This window comes from Marmota marmota, unplaced genomic scaffold (genome assembly GCF_001458135.2).
Source record: "Marmota marmota marmota unplaced genomic scaffold, marMar, whole genome shotgun sequence".
Classification (NCBI taxonomy): Eukaryota; Metazoa; Chordata; class Mammalia; order Rodentia; family Sciuridae; genus Marmota; species Marmota marmota.
In genome coordinates this window covers 10710450-10728519 of record NW_025999991.1, presented here as the reverse complement: position 1 = coordinate 10728519, position 18070 = coordinate 10710450, and the positions used below count along the sequence as shown (strand labels likewise).

Here is an 18070-nt window from a genome sequence, read left to right as displayed (position 1 = left end):
GAGAAAATCATTTTAAAAGGCAGTTCCTTACCCACATTCTATAATGAACATAAAAATGGGGAAGATGGGAAAAATTTATTCCAAATAACTTTCATTTTTGGTTTTCTACTCCTTCAGGTTATATAGATTGAAAAGATGAAACCTGCTTTATGGAAAGAATACAAACCGTTTCCATTTCAAGCTGTTTTCTCAACGGTGTAGCTTATTTAACAAACAACAGAAATGTGCTTTTTAAAGAATATTTTTATTTGAAAACATAAAGCAAAGTTAAGTGTGTTATGATTTGCAGAAAATGCATTGTAAGAAAAACTAGAAAGGAGGTAAGGACTATGAGAACTGTTGCACTTCAAAACCAATTAGCTCGAGCTCCAGATTCCAAGAGAATGCCTATGTTTGAACAATTCATGAAATTAGCCATCCGGAACAATGATGTGAACCGCTTTCTCCACGTCAAACATCTCCCAGTCTGCCTCTGTGCTGCCTGGAGAAAGGCAGACGGGGTATGTCTGTGAGATTCTGTACAGGTCACAGATGCATACTGTGTCCCTGCTATAGAGGCCTTGAGTTAATCTGTTCAAATTCTAATTTAAGTATTTAAGCAGGATCCCTCCTCCCTGAAAAAGGTGTAATTTTTTCTTGATAATGTAAAAAAGGAAAATAAACAAATATCACAAAATGTTCACTTTATTGAATTTTGCTAATTAAATTGAATTCCATTTCTAGTTACAAAACTAGTTATTTAATATTTTCTTTATTCCTATTTGAAAAAAGTACATAAAATATTTTTCATCTTAATCTGAAACTCTAGATCAATACATTTTAAAAGAAAAAAATTAGAAATGTCAAATGAGGGCAATGAAAAGCCATTTATTATATTCATCAAGAATTATAATAACCCATACAAGATATATGTGTCTTTAACCAACTTAGAGTCCTGAAGTAAGTTTCTCTCATTTTAGAACAAGGATAGCCTCCCACAGAAGTCTACCCTCATGTCGACAGTGTGCACCACCAGCAGGCCTTGTCTCGGTTCTCACATGGGGCCATTCCCACCTGTCTTCTGATATGGGAAGACTCCTGCCTGTCTTGGTTTTTAAAACATTTTTTTAGTTGTAGATGGACATAATACCTTTTTTTTCACTTATTTATTTTTATATGGTGCTGAGGATTGAACCCAGTGCTTCAGACGTGTAAGGCAAATGCTCCTCCACTTAGCTACAATCCCAGTCTCCTGTCTCGGTTTTGATGTGGATGATTCTCACCTCTGTAGAAAACCTCAGACACATAAATTACCAATGGGAAAATGCAACAATTGCTTGCTATGCTCCTGATGTGAAACTCAGGTTGCTAAGGATCAGTCCACTGGGCCCACAACCTCCCTAAGAGGGTACGTATGTACACAAGTGACCAAGACATTAAAGGTCTTGCTATCGCCATGTGATGTTAATTAACCCTTCCTAAATGACAAGGCATGATAAAACCTAGGTATAATATAGAACTGTAAAGATGAGCTAGGGTATCTGTGGGCTAGGGAAGGCAGCAGAGGGCCACCCACAGGAAGCTCCCTCCTGCACAAACTCTGCAGCCAGATACAAGGCTCTTATGTTGTGGCCACTTTGAGTGGGGTGAGAGTACCAGCCTGAGGAAAGGGTATAGGCACAGATCTCTTCAAGAGCTAGGCCTGCTCCACCTCCCTTCCCACCCAATGAGGCATTTTTACTTTGTGTGTACCTCCTAGCAGACCTCCTCTAGACTGGCTGGCGTGCAGGAAAGGGGAAAGAACAAACATTTTTGGAGTGCCCACACATATGCTGATTAGCCTTCCTTCCTAAGATCTGGGAAATAAGATTGAGAAGGTTGTGCTTGGTCAGGGTTAGACATCTAGTAAGTGGAAAAGTCAAAATTCAAATTCAGAGTGAAGAATCAGGTAGATCAAGAGGTCTTAGAGAACATGAAGCCAACCAATGCACATTCTGCAAAGAGGAGGGTCATCGGGCCTGGTTTCATAGACCTACAAATCTTCCTAACTTCCTACATAAATCATCTGTTTTCACTGATGGAGTTACTGTCCTCATGGTTTTCAGAGACTGGCCTGAATCATTTTTGTACTGTTTACAAAAAGTAATGCTCTGCTATCTTGTTTTTGAGTCTTAGCATGATCCCTATGGTCTACTTTATGTTTTGAATATTTGCTTTGAAATGGACGTACTTCTTTTTCTTCCTCTTTTCCTTGCACTCCCTAATCTCAGGGAAACAGGATTACCCTTCTTCCCCATCCTAGACAGAGTTTCTGACCTTCAGCACACACCCACCACAGTACCGGAGTAATTCAAACTTTGGGAATGGCACCAAACGATATAAAAAATAACTATCTCCCAGATTAAAAGCCTTTGAATCACCTTTAAAAGTCCCCAGTTCCCCTTGATGGGCAGAATCACAGCCTCCAGAACAGGAGTCCCTCTGTGTTTCTCCTTTGCTAGCAAAGCAATAATTTTTTTTTATTTTCTAAAAAAACAAAAACAAACAACAACAACAGGCACATCCAGCTTGGATGATGTCACTTTTGCACTAGCTACCGCTCACACCACTCCTTAGGCCCAAACTGTAGGGATCCACCTGTCTTGCTGCTAACCAAGAAATAAGTTCCCAGTAAATGTATTCTTGGGAATAATGGATTTGCCTGCCTCTTTCTTTGATCTCATAGAACCATCCTCACACAACAGGACTGAATTTTCCAGAACACATGGGGATGATCCATTAAAATGCAATCATTTTAATAATATCTGTCAGTAAGGTAAAGTGTTTTCCTAATGATGTTTAAATATTCTATATTTTTCATAAAGTACATCCATATAATCTATGGATTAGGAGGAAGGACCCTATTCTTGTAGATTTTTATATTTTCCCTATTACTTCTATCCACTTGGGAGTATAGTTACTCCTTAATATTTATGGGGACTCAGTTCCAGGACCTTCTGTAGATTCCAAAATCAGTGGATGTTCAAGAACCCTCATATAAAATAGCATAGCATTTGCATATAATATGTACATCCTTCCATATACTGTAAATCATCTCTAGATCACTGATTAAACCCAATTAAATGTAAATGCTATGTAAACAGTAATTATACTAAATTGTTATACTAAATTGTTTAGTAGGTAAGGACAAGAAAATAAAAGTCTGTACAAGTACAGTACAGATGAAGTTGTCTTCACAAAATAACTTTTTACCTCAGCTCCTTGAATCCAAGGATACAGAACCACAGATATAGAAGAATGACTACACTACATCTTTGTCCAATCTGATAATCTCTAACTTTCCATTGGAGAGCATAGTTTAATTACTGAGGTAATTATCTTGTGCTTTGTTTCTTACCTGTTGTACTTGATATTTGGTACCTTTTATTAATATTTACTTTTTAGTTTTAGGTGGACACAATATCTTTATTGTTATGTGGTAACAGATGATTGAACCCAGTGCCTCATGCATGCTAGGCAAGCATTCTACCACTGAGCCCCAACCCCAGGCTAATGTTTGATACCTTTTACCAATCGTTTTCTTTTTGGGGGGAGAAGGTGAAGAGGGCTACTTGACTTTAACTGAGTATCCAATTGCATCACCTCTACTGGGCTTGTTAGCTTGACCTGTTCGATTTTTATCAGTAGCTCAGTGAATTACAATATGAACCTTTTGTATCACTGTTCACCCTGTATCAATATTATATCACTTCACACATAATATTAAAAAACAAAAACAAAAAATACACGACAGCCATTTATTACCTCTGACATCCCCAACCCAATAGGGAAAGGTGCTGAAAGTCCCATCATCCATGTGAACACAAACTATTTATCCAGTGCCTACTGGAAGACTTGGCCAAAACTCTGCATAACACACTCCACTATAGTAGTAGACCTTAAAAGTTCGATAAGATCCAAAAGCTGGCATCAGAAGCCCTACAAAGAACCACCAAATGCCAGTCCAATCTTCTGAGCAATAACAGAATTCTATAAGGCCAGTTCCACAGCTGCCTTCCTAATATCACCCTTGCTTCAGAAGACAGACAAGGATGCTTCTCAGAAATGTGGGTGTTCTACTTGCTACTGCAGTCCTTATCACTTTATAAAAGGGACCGTCCTTGGAATCCTTCTGGGGAACATGACCAATGGGAGGGATCCCTGGTCTTACATGATGAATTCATTCCCAAACAAAAGATCCTCTAATCAACTTTACCTATTCCTCGATATTCTATGACAACAGCAACAGTAATTCTAGCTCATTTACTAATAGAATATCTGCTATCGTCTGAACATTTCTCTTTCTCTAAAATTCATGTTGAAACCTAATCACCAAGGTAACAGTATTAGGAGATGGGCTTCTGGGGGTGATTAGGTCAGGAGGGAAGACCCCTAATAAATGGGATGATTGCTCTTACAAAAGACACTCTACAGAGCTTCCTTGCCCTCCTACCCTGTGAGAACACAGCAGTCAAAACACTATGTATGAGTCAGAAAGGGAACCCTCACCAGATTACTATATTTGCATTGATCTTAGACTTTGAACCTCCAGAATTATGAGAAATAATTGCTTTCTATAAGCAATCCAGTTTATAGTACTGTCACAGTAGCCTACACGGACTAGTATATTATCACCATTTTCTAATATCCAGGTGTTCATGCAAGGACATTAAATCTTAAGTAATGGGAAACTGAACCCTATGGATACACTCCTTCCTGTATTTCCTATTCCCTCTTCCTGGTCCAATAGTCCAAGACCATTCTCAGTCACATCTTTCAGGTCCTGCCGGAACAGTTTGTCTTACAGCTCTTATCATAAATAACCCCTTTCCTTCCACAACACAAGCCTGGTCACCCTACTTTGATCTCAATTACATCTGTTCTCCTCTAGCAACTTCGAGAAAGTAGCTTCTTGAAGACTCAAGGGATACTGAAGAAAGTGGATGTTCAAACTCTCCAGTGCATCAGCCTCAGTATTGACATTCCAGGTCTCAGAACATCTCTGCTGTTCACCATAGTGCTGTCCTAAGTGCAGAAAAATCACTGCCTGACCTCTCTTGCCATCATGTTTCCAGCTGAAAATCAAGAACTGCATGAACACTAATGTGGTATACTGGATCAGCAGGGCAGGCTGAGTTTCTGTTGCTCCAAGTTCCTGTGGTCAACAGCAGGAGCCCAACTGCTCCACATCCCTTACCACTGCAGCACCTCCTCCACTTACTTGCTGGTTCTGGGCAGAGGGCAAGTAATCTGAGCCAGAGATCTCAATACAAAGCCTGCTTCCAGCAACTACATTTAAAGGACCAGCTGCGTTAGGCTTCATTTTCTCAAGAGCAAAGCTTGAAAAAAGGATTTGGGCGTGTATGGCAAAACTCAAGAAACACCATTAGAGAAGTGAAAAACAAAGACTGAGAAGGGTAGAATCAATACAGGGTGTGTTAACCAGCAACTCATCACTGCATGTAAGAGGAGCTCAACCTACTCCAGGCAGATAGTAAGAACATGCCACAGAGATGCCCAATCCAAGGGCATCTATGCACCTTTCTAACTACACTGGCTGAGGGCCACTCCTGGCATGTTAGCTTCCCTTTCTAAGCAATGGTACTGAGTGCACATTGAGTCACAAAGGGTGTCCCTACCACCAGCACATGGCTTGTAGAGGATGCTATCACCATTTAAGACAACAGTGAAGATTACTACAGGAATATGACTGTGTAACTAACCCTCAACAATTTAGTACTGGTATAATGCCACTGTGAAACCAACAAGGCCTACTCTTTTTGTGGTTATTTTCTGGTAAGCTCACTGCTTAAATATCATTCTTTATATGGTAAATTACATTATCTTTGTAAATTACTTCATCTGGATTTTTCAAAATTACTTGCATAGCACAGTCCGCAATGTCTTTTATGTGGAGTTTTGGGGGTTTTTTTGGCTTGTACTTTTTGTTTTTAGTTACACATGACAGGAGACTCTATTTTGATATATTTATACAAGGATGAAATATATCTTATTCTAATTAGGATCCCAGTCTTGTGGATGTTCATGATGTTGAGATTCACTATGGTATCTTCATATATGTAAACAGAAAGTTATGTACTTGTTTTAACTTTCTTTTCAAAGATTATTTTATCCATTTCTGTCTGAGGTTAATGTGCTCTCTCGCTTTTCTTTTTCTTGGCTGAATAGCTTTTTGTTTGGCTGTATCATCTTAAAAACGACACCTGAGTTCATTTTTATCCTCCATCCTGCCCCCAAACCCCCGAAGCATTTTATGGATCAGCATCCTTAAATCAGAGAAATCATTCAGCATTTGGTTTTTTTGGGTACTGGCTAATTTCACTTAGCATTATATTCTTCAGCTCCATCCATTTACCTGCAAATGCCATGATTTTATTCTCTTTTATTGCTGAGCAATATTCCATTGTGTTATATATTATCACATTTTTTTTTATCCATTCATCTACTGAAGGGCACCTAGGTTGGTTCCACAGTTTAGCTATTGTCAGCTGTGCTGCTATAAACACTGATGTGGCTGTGTCCCAACTCTAGCTAGGGCAAAGGGGAAAAGGGGAGGGAAGGGAAAGGAATGGGTATGGGGGTAGGAAAGATGGTGGAATGTGATGGTCATCATTACCCTAAGTACATGTATGAAGACACAAAGGATGTGACTCTACTTTGTGTACAACCAGAGATATGAAAAATTGCACAATGTGTGATATGAATTGTAATGCATTCTGATGTCATATATAACAAAATAAAATCAAAAAAAGATTAAATACACTCCATAAAAAGCTTCAAAAACGCTATCTGATAGTGTTCTATTGTATGCCTGTATGAATATATAACAATGGATCCCACTATTATGTATAATTATAATACACCAATAAAAACACGGGGAAAAATGACATCTGGATCAATTTTCTGGTTGTATTATTTCAGGATATCACCTTAACATGCACTTCTGTAGGTGCGTCCTTTGACCTGCTATTTCTGATCCCTTCATGGTGATAAAGTATTTCCATTTATTTACTTACATTATTTTATTCTTCTCTCTCCCCCTAAACATATTATTCTACTTTAACTATATCCAAAATATTCAGATTCTGATATGCAGTGTTCCCTAAACCAATACTGTTTAGAAATTCTCCAATTTTAGTTTATATTTCTCCTTCCATCCTCAAACTAATGGCCTATGATATTTAAACTTCTGGGTGGAAGGACCATTTAACACCTGGGTTTTGTTACTGCTTTTATTGCATATGACCAAGAATGCAGTTTGTAACATTTTTACATTATGGAGCTAAGGTTTTCTTTGCCAAGAATATATGATCAAGTTTCTGTAACACTTTGTACATTGTTAAAAATAAATCACTAGGGAATAGAGTTCAATAAAAGTAACAAAAGGATTTATTATATTGCTTACCCATATTATCTTTTAAACATTTTCTCACCTGACTACTGAATCAAATGGGAACTCAGGCATAAAGCCTTTTATGCCCTCTATCATTTTCATAGTATCCATCTTTCCTTATTCCATCTTGATTCTATTCTGTTGAACACCAAAATGGCAACTCCTGCTTCCCCTTTATTTATATTTACTTAGTATATTTTCACATATTTTTTGCATTAGCCTTTCTGATCCAATTAATTTTAGGTAAGAAAAAAAAAAGACTATGAACTGATCAACTGTTCCTTAATGTTTAAAGAAAAATTTTTTTAGATGTTGATAGAACTTTATTTATTTGTTTTTATGTGATGCTGAGGATCGAACCCAGTGCTTCACACATGCTGAACAAGTGCTCTACCACTGAGCCACAACCCTAGCCCTGTTTAAAATTTTTTTGGTAATTTTTTCTAAGGTTTTTACTCTTCAGCCATTACCTCTTGGCCAATGCTACAGTAATCCATCCTGGTCCTTCCACCCACACCTATCTTCTTATGACTGAACTCATCAGTTTCAGGGAAGTCTCTCTCTGACTCAGCCCTTTACTAATGAAGCAACCAGAGAGCTAACCTCACTCTCACCTGTATTTAATATTCTCAGACAAAACCTCCCCTGTGTTCTCCATCTCATCTAATGTTCTCGTGAAGCAAAAGGGCTCCTGAGCAATCCTCCCTCCCCCAATGCTACTGGTCTTTCTTCACACATCTGTTTATTTCTGAATGGTGCTTTATACATATACATGAAGGTGGAATTCATGGTGGTATACTTACACAAGTGCATAGTGCAGTTTTCTTAAACTCACTCCATATTTGTTCCTGTTCCTGCCCTCCCCCTTCCTTGATCTCCTCCTTTTACTCAATGGAAACTCCCTGTATGACATCTGATCTACCAAACCATTTTTTCCTTGTATTCTGCTATAACATCAGCATGAGAGAAAACATTTGACCCTTGATTTTCTGAGTCTGGCTTATCTCACTTAGCATGATGTTCTCAAGTTCCATTTTTTACTGACAAATGCCATATTTTCATTCTTCTTTATGACTGAGTAAAATTCCATTGCATATACATACCACATTTTTTAAATCCATTTATCTACTGATGGGAATCTGGCCTGATTACACAATTTGGTTATTGTGGATTGTTCTGCTAAAAACACGGATGTAGCTCTAGCACTATATTATGCTGATTTTAGGCATTTTGAATAAACACTAAGGTAGGAGAATTGAGTTATATATGGTGGTTCCATTCGTAGTTTTATAGGAGTCTCCATCCTGCTTTCCAAAATGATTATCCTAATTTGAGGTTCCACTAACACACTATAAGCGTACCTTTTCCCCTACATCCTCACCAGCATTATCATTTGTGTTCTTGATAACTGCCTTTCTGACTGGAGTGAGATGAACTCTTAGTGTAATTTTGATTTACATCTCCCTTTTTACTAGACATGTTGAACATTTTCTCATATATTGAGAAATATCTATTTAGTTCTTTTGTCCATATATTAATTGAGGTATTTGATTTTGTGGTGTTAAGTTTTTTGAGTTGTTTATGTATTCTGGATATTAATTCCCTGTGTCAGAGAAGTAGCTGGCAAAGATTTTCTCCCTTCTGCAGGCTTTTAATTTCATGCCATCCCACTTATTGATTCTTGGTTTTATTTCTTGAGCTTTAGGGTCTTGTTAAGGAAATCAGTGCTTGCATCAATATGATGGTGTGCTGACTGTATGGTTTCTTCTAGCAGTTGCAAGGTTTCCGGTCTAATTCTTAAAATGTTAGATTCAATTTGATTTGATTTTCCTACAAGGTGAGAGAGAAGAATCTAGTTTCATTCTTTTAATATGAATATGCAGTATTCCCATCACCATTGCTTTAAAAGGCTATCTTTCTGCAACATATTTTTGTACCTTTGTCACGTATCTCATGACTGTAAGAATGTGTGTTTGTCTTTGTGTCTTTTATTTTGTCCCACTAGTCTTCAGTGATGCCAATACCGTACTTTTTTTTTTTTTTTAAATTACGATAGCTCTGCAGTATCATTTTAAGTCAAGTATTCTGCTGCCTTGCATCATTCTTTTTTCTCAAGACTGCTCTGGCTATTATGGGTGTCAAACTTCCAAATAAATCTTAGGACTTTCCCGCCCCCCCATATCTGTGAAGAATATTGGTATTTTGAAGGGGACTTCATTGAATCTGTATATTGCTTTTGATAGTACAGACATTTTGACAGTATTAACTCTACCTATCCAAGAACATGGGATGTCTTTCCATGTTCTTAGGTCTTTTTCATTTTTTTTCTTCAATGTCATATTATTTTCACTGTAGAGATACTTTATCTCCTTGGTTAGATTTATTCCCAAGTATTTTATTTATTGGTTATTTTTAATGGAATGGTTTTCCTGATTTCTTTCTCACCAGAAATCACTTTTGAAAGAAAAGCTATTAATTTATGAATCTTATATTCTGCTACTCTGCTGAATTCATCGTCTTATGGTAGAGCTTTTTGGTCTTTTGATACAAGATCATGCCATCATCAAATAAAGATAATTTGACTTCTTTTTCTACTTGAATCCCATTAATTTCCTTCGCTTTCCTGACTGCACTGGCTACAGTTTCAAGAACTGTATTGAATAGGAGTGGTGAGAGTGGACAGCCTTGTCTTGTCCCAATTTTAAAGGAAACCCTTTGTTTATCTCTGTTCAGTATGATAGCTTCAGGTTTGTCACATACAGACTTTATAATGTTGAGGTAGTTTCTCCAACATTTTTACCATGAATGAATGCTGAATTCGATCAAAGGCCTTTTCTGAACTTACTGATATGATTATATGATTCTTGTCCTTAATTCTATGTATGAGGTGAATTAATTACTTTTATTGATTCACGTATGTTGACACAACCTTGCATCCAGGAGATGAAACACACTTAACCATGGTATATTATCTTCCTAATGTGTTTTGTAACATAGTTTGCTAATATTTTATAAAGTATTTTTGCTTCGATATTGATCAGGGATATTGGTCTATACTTTTCTTTCCTTGATGTGCCTTTCTCTGGTTTTGGTATCAAGGTTATACTGGCTTCACAGAATATATTTGGGAAAGTTATGTCCCTTTTAATTTCATTGAATAATTTGAGAAACACTTGTGTTAGTTCTTCTAAACGTGTAGAATTAAGCTGAGAATCCATATGGTCCTGGGCTTTCCTTTGTTGGAGAGCTTTTAATTGCTGTTTCAATTTCATTATTTGATAGGTTCAATCCAGGCAGGTCACAGGTGTCTAGAAAATCTGTCAGTGTCTTCCAGATTTTTCAGTTTATTGTAGTGTGTTCTTTCAAAATAGTTTCTAATGATTCTCTGGATATCAAAAGTGCTTGGTGGTATCTCCTTTTTCATTTCTAATTTTGCTTATTTGAGTTGTCTCTTTTTGTTATACTAGGTAAGAGTTTATCCATCTTAAATCTTTTCAAAGAAGCAACTCTTTGTTGCATTGATCCTGTGCATTTTTATAGTTATTAATTTCATTAATATTGACTCTGATCTTAATAATTTCCTGCCTTCGTTGCAGGAATAATTTCACATTCATGTCAATGGATGTAAACTACCTCTATCAGTCCTGGAGGGCAGATGCCCTGACTGCATCTTCTCAACAGACTGGACGGGCTATTGAGTTCCCTTAGTTACCTGCTTCACTGATGATCAGTCTTCCCACTTATTAATCTGGAGCCAAGGAACTGCTAGGAAGTGCACCTTTCCTCTAATCTACCATCTTCCTCCACATTTTCCATTCCTGAGTTTTCTGTTTGTCTTCTGTGGGGTTTCTCTGGTGGTACTGGGGACAGAGCCCAGGATCTTGCGCACGGGAGGCAACCACTCTACCACTGAGCTGCATCTCCTGGGTTTTTTAAATTATATGTTTAGATAGACTGAGGTACCCATGCTGGCCTCGTACTAGCAATCCTCCTGCCTTGGCCTCTCAAATCGTTTGGATTATAAGCATGCATCATCATCTCTATAATTCTAGAGCTTTGTTAATTCTCAACTTACAGTCTCTTTCCTGTCCACAATTGTTTGGTTAGCAGCTTTTAGATGAGATTCACTGCCCTGTCAAGAGTTCTTCTGCTTTGAGGATCTTCCTTTGCTGGATTTTGGAGGATTTTTATTAACCAAAAAGTTTTGAATTCCACTCTATCTTGAACTTTAATTGGTATGCTGGACCTTCATTGGTAATGAGTCTGGCTTTCTTGACCCATCTATAGCAGGGGAGGTACTCCAGTTAGAGATAAAACCTGCTCTCAGTTCGAGCAAGCCTTCTGTCCCATGGTGTTGTTCCACATCTTCAGTGAATCACAGGGCCATGTTTTAGGATGGTGTGGGGCAGACTCTAAGTGCCATTATCCTTTTCCGAAAGGCCAATTTCATGTTTTTCTTCTTCACCATGCATCTTAGAGGCACCAGCACTTTATGGGTAGCCCTTTTGCACCTCAGATTTTCCAAATGGGACCTTATGACTTGCACTTTTTCCAAAAGTGCCCTCATCTTCAGTTAGTGGCAATCACCAAATCCATACGCAGGGGCATAGTGCCACACAGAAATCCTGCCTCTTCTGAAATCAGAAGCTCAATGATGACAGTGTTCTGGAACAATCTCCCTCCTTTGTAACATCTTGGCTCTGGAGCAGACACGCTATTTTTTGTTATACTCCCTGACACTTGCAAGAAGCTGAAGCATGTGGTATTTTATATAATATTTTATGCAGCACACATGAGTTGAAGGTGCAGAAGACTCTATCTGTCATGGGAGTTGGCCTGTGGTACTGGATGGCTCCACTATCTTATGGACATAGAAAGTTTTAAAGGAATCTTTTAAAGCTGCCTAGTGTTACCATTTCTCTTCTAAGCTGAAGATCCTTCCGGTGGAGCTCACTAACTTTCCACCCAGGCTTCCCACAAATGGTACATTCTCCCCACTTCTGAACTGTCTGCTCTTGCTGTCAGCCCTTGAAGTACTTTCACAAGGCCTAAAACATATATCCAGCTTTTCAGAAGTCATAAACAATACAAACCAGCATGAAGAGGAGGACGAGCAAAGCAAAGGAGGACAGTGCACCATGCTCCCAGTTCTTAACTGTAGGGACACTCATCTCTTCTGATTTGTTGCTTTCGAGCATCTTTCTCATACACTTAATTTTCTTTTAAAAGTGTGTGCTTTCTTTTCTTTTTAGAGAGAGAGAGAGAGAGAGAGAGAGACACGACAGAGAGAGAGAGAGAGAGACACGACAGAGAGAGAGAGAGAGAGAATTTTAATAGTTTTCGGCGGACACAACATCTTTGTTTGTATGTGGTGCTGAGGATCGAACCTGGGCTGCACGCATGCCAGGCGAGCGCGCTACCGCTTGAGCCACATCCCCAGCTCTAAAAGTGTGTGCTTTCTTCACAGTAAGTATTTTCGTACAAGTCCAAAAAGATCTCCGCGTACTTCAGAACTGGTGCTCTAATCCTGTTGACCTGGACAAGCTTGTTCCCTGTGTCCATGTTCCAAGAGCATCTTGTGCAGACCTATCTAAAAAAGGCACAAGGGGCAGCTGCAGAACAATGCTCATCCCCAGTCTCTGACAGCATCACGGTGTCCTCATTTTGCATCCACACAGCTGTTCATCAACTGTCACATACTATGAGCTCCTTAAGTGCTTCTGAAATGATGATGATTACTTGCTGAGCCTCGTCATGTCTGATCAAGACTGAAACAAAGGTGACTGAGCCAATAAAAATCTTTTATACGCTGTGAAAATCAGTAACCGTAAGTCCTTCAAACCCCAGCAGTCAGGGGAAAGAGGACTTAAAGATTTACCAACACTGTATTTTGGAATAAAATAAAAGTTGAATAAAATACTCTTATGCATGTAAAGAAAGACCCATCTGCATACACACATGTCCAAACATACATATGTACTTATCTGAAAAGTAGATATTATGTGGCTACCATAATTAACTCAAAGAGTTAAATTAAATTATACCATCTTACTGACTCATATTTTAGAGAAGGATGTTATCTACACTAAATATGCTAAAAATATTAGAAAACTGTACTGAACACATCCCATAGACATGTAAATGACATGGGAACATCTAAGAAGCTGACAATTCTCCAAACTTTCCCTCTCTAGTTCACAGCTTTCATGTGAATTTACTCTTCATCGAATTACTCTCTCAAAAGGAAGATCTACTACCTTTAACTTATACAAACAATATTTGTACTGAACAAAAGATTCAACTTACCCTGGTAAAGGTTCCTTCAAAACTATGAATATCCAGTTGGGGCTTCTGAGCATAAACATAAGCCCTGATAGAAAAAAGGTCCTGGAATACAGAACATGTGTATTAATTTCAATGTTATAATTAAATAAAATGACATGGAAAATTTTCATCTGCTAATTAAAATCTTCCTTATGCTCTGTGCTACAAGTGATTCTTAGGTCCTGTTTGCCAGCAGTCTGAATTAGGATGGAAGGTAACAACAAGGCAGTGCTAAAGCTCAACAGAAATGGTCACTTCTCTTCCCTCCGAGAAATGTGCAGTGTGTATCAGAACCACCTGGGAGAAGCTAGCAAAGCACACATTGCCTGGGGCTGTTCACAGGATTTTAATCTCAAGGCAGAGCCTGAAGGCACAATGGTACCCCACAATCCCACCTCATCCTTGGCTCCCTGTTCCTGAAGGACAGGCCTGACAGCATGGAAGCCCTTTTGCCCAGGGAACACGAGCTGGGAAGTCAAGAGGAAGGACAGATTCACAGTCAGTCCTAGACATGGAAAAGTATAGACTTCAGACCCCTCTGTGATGCCACAATTTTGGAATCAGCACCAATGCCCAGGGCTCATTCTCTAAGGGATAACATCTGAAGTTAAGCTGCTTGTGGTCAGTCTGTACCCCTGCTGTGGAGGACAACTGCACAAAAAAATCTGTTCCCACCCAGAGCTGTACATCAGGCAGGCACACAACCTCGAAGCCTTGGGAGGGTCCCATTCTTTCCTGTGACTTGAGACACCTCCCCAGGGGTGTTTCCATGCTGTGTAGTGTGCTCTCTCTGGTCCAACAGCTGCAGCTCACAGCAGATGTCTAAAAACCTGAGTCCACTCCCCTCACCTGTTACTGCATGCACACCTTAGAAAGGCAGGAAATGCAGAGTGCTGGTGCCCAGACACCAAATCATCTTTTCTAGGCCTCTCCCCAACAGATGATTAGGACAAAAGATGGTATTACACAGTCATTCTCAAAATGATTGAAAATTAATAATTCCTCTTGAGAAACTGTTAAGCATGATATGTCTTTATGGTTAAGCTGTATAAAAAAAAATGTTTTCCTTTTTCTAAAAAAGATTTGTGTCCCTCTTGAATACAATCCCAGGTAAAAGGTCTGGGGAAGTATAGGAGACATTAAAGTCAGGATGGCCAAATGAAATACCACAACTTTGTCTTTTTTGTTTTTTAATATTTAACTTTTTAGTTGTAGGTGGACACAATACCTTTATTTTATTTGTATGTGGTGCTGAGGATTGAACCCAGTACCTCACGCATGCTAGGTGAGCACTCTTCCTCTGAGCCACAACCCAAACCCTATAGGACAACTTTGTGACAATAAAACTCCAACACCTAGGAATGTAGAGGTAGGGAGAGAATGAGGGGCTGGAAGGACCTTAGATCTCAAAACTGTCTGGAAGCTTCCCCTCTTGCAACCTTGGCAAGCTTCTGCAAGTGGGTAAGCTCCAATGGGCCATAGAGCCTACAGTCCTACGTGACAGTATAGAACTCCTCAGATGAGTTCTGTGGCAGGTAGTTCAGCTTTGTTTAACTGGCCACAGGGAGCAGCATCTTGAGGAAACTGAGTACACTGCCAGTGGGTGGGTGTTGTGTGGGAGACTTCACATAGCCTCCTGAGGGGCCTGGTCCTCAGAAGGACCTGCATGCAAGGTGTGTTCAGGGAACAAGGGTTCAAGAGAAAGGCTCTCCATCCCTGAACTGTTCTGCAAGCAATTTGACTTCCTTCTGGTATTCCAGACTCATGGTGTGTGCCTCTGTGGCTGGCCCTTGATAAGGGGCTGAGCAATGAGTCTCTGTAGCTCCCCAATAGGCGGCACTGCACATGCTGGTCACATGAACTCGTCAATGGGTCGAATGCCTGCTTTCCTCTGGACTCTCAACATGTCCCTTGTTGGATGTACTAGTGCCCCTGCAATACCTCACAGCCATGTGGGGGATAACTCCACCTGGTTTCTGAGAGTCCTAACGAATCATCAGAGCTAGGAGTGGTTTTGATGATCCCTGATACAAAGAACTTGCCATTTTTATAAATTTGATTTCATTTCTGAGTATGAGTGAAAAACCAGAATTTGGAGAATAGGGTGACCAAAGCATCTGAAAAGTAAGGGTAAACTAAATTCTGGGAGAAAGAAGCCCCTCATAGAGGGGCCTGAAAATCTGTTTTTAATCTTAGTCTGACCCCTAAACAAATCATGCACAGTCCAAGTTCCAAGCAGCCCAGCAAAAGAAAAGAAGTGAACAAGGGCCTCAGCCAAGCTAACCACAGTTAAACCTAACCAAACTCCAACACTCTTCAGAAGAACCCAATAGAATCCTGTGTCTCTATAATGTATCATGACTAAAGCTGAAGATACAATTCAAATTTCCAGACACGTAAAGAAGCAAAACCATAAAACTCAGCCAAAGAAAGAATGCAATGGGTGAAGACCAGTCCTGAACACACTGAGCATGAAAACCAAGAGATGAGAATTCTAAAGTAGCTTTCTAACACTTCAGACTCGTAAAATATGCTCCTAAAGAAAAAATCACTGCAGAGAAAGAAAGAAAAGGGAAAAGGAAAACTACCTGAAGAAACAATGACCTAGAATATTCCAAATCTGCTGACTGCCCAAAATGTAGATTCAAGATAAAAAAAAATTAAAACTATCAAATTACTACAAAGACAAAGACATATGGGGAGTGAAATCCTAAAACACCTAGAAAAAAATCGACAAAATACCACTGACTTTTTACTACAAATAATCAAGGCAGAAGACAACAAAACAAACTACTTAAAGTACGAATATGGGGAGAGGTCAACCCAGAATTCAAAGCCAGCAAAAGATCCTTGAAGAACATAGAAGAAATAAAGACATTTTCAAAGGACTTAAATGAGAACTAATGTCAGTGGCTATCCACCAGCTATATATACACTGACAGAAGTTCTTCACCCTGAGGGGAGATGGCATCAGGAAATGACAACTGTCCATACAAACATCAAAAGAAAAATCCCATTTTTCACCTAATTTCTTGAAAATATGCAATTAAAAGCTAAAGTGGAAAAAGCAGTGAAAGAAGACATGAGAGACCAAAGTTGGCTCAGGCTTCAGGGCCCAATGGGGAGGAGGGCAAGGAGAGGATCGATCAAGAAAGGAAAGATGGTAATTACTGATTAGTCAAGGTCTCTGAAAAGCATGCCAGACAGGATCAGCACAAAGCTTTGGAAGATTCACCTTTAGACAGGAACAGGAATCATCCTTCGTTATCAGATTAGGCAAAGGAGGAAGAGAGGCAACAGGCTTTACTGGCTAAGAACTGCAGAAACTTCTGCTTAATGGAACCCTTTTCTGCACAGACAAGACCATGTGTTGAATGACAGTGAGATGAGAAATGAAGAGGAGCCAAGTGTGAGAATGCTGTCACTGACAGGAGAAACCACAGTTACCTAGGACACATGCAGAGAGGTAAAGGTCTCTTGGGAGGACGCCAATGCTGGTCATCATAAAGCTGTTTTCCACTCTAGCCTACATTCTGAGTAATGCAGACAATGCATTTTCCATTCTTATTTAACTTTTTAATTGCAGCAGTGGTGTTTATTTCTAAGAGGTCTTATTTTTCACTTTTTCTTTTCTCATAGCTTCTATTTTGTTTAAACTGTAAGAAACTCTCAAATTTCTTCAGAGATATTAGACAACTGAAATCACTGTCTTCAGTTCCTCGAGACCTAATCCACTGGACTGCTTTCAGTTTGGACTGGTCTTTCCCCTTCCTGTGGATTCTACACATGCATTCCAACTATCTCCGCGGAAGGCGGAGGCAGAATTGCTGGTGGGCTTCCTCATGCTGCCCACACAGGCACCTGGATGCTGTCTGAAACTTTCATACTGTCTTTCATTTCTAGATGACATATTGACTTCTGCTGTTCATGTTTCATTAACTTTCCACTTTCAGTGAAATGGAACATATAAATTTATGAACTGCTTAAACTTTTACTCAAAGAACAAGAGCATAGTAACTGACACTAATTTAAAAAAAAAAAAGGCTAAAAAGAATATCCTGTTCTCGTGCCAATAAAAGCCTCTAAGAGAACTAACTGAATAGTTGTAGGCTACTCAATTCAATAAGCAGCATAAGAAATCAGAGACACTCGGGCTCAGCAGTAGAGCACACACCCAGCATGTGTGAGGCCCTGGGTTCAATCCTTAACACCACATAAAAATACCTAAATAAAATTAAGATATTAAAAAAAGAAAAGAAATCAGAGACACTCAACAGAAAGCCAAATTAAAAAGTGGAATGGCAGAAGTTATCC

At 39.1% G+C, this 18070-nt stretch overlaps 1 protein-coding gene across 3 annotated transcripts in view; it reads right to left on the bottom strand.

Moving 5' to 3' along the window:
• The window catches only part of Atp9b (ATPase phospholipid transporting 9B (putative)), a 244536-nt gene that overhangs the window by 131009 nt on the left and 95457 nt on the right, over positions 1 to 18070 (bottom strand). For all 3 annotated transcript variants that reach the window (XM_048806674.1, XM_015499591.2, XM_048806675.1), the window contains one exon: positions 13739 to 13819. In XM_048806674.1, the coding sequence (XP_048662631.1) occupies positions 13739 to 13819 (81 nt within the window). The remainder of the gene's footprint in view (positions 1 to 13738; positions 13820 to 18070) is intronic.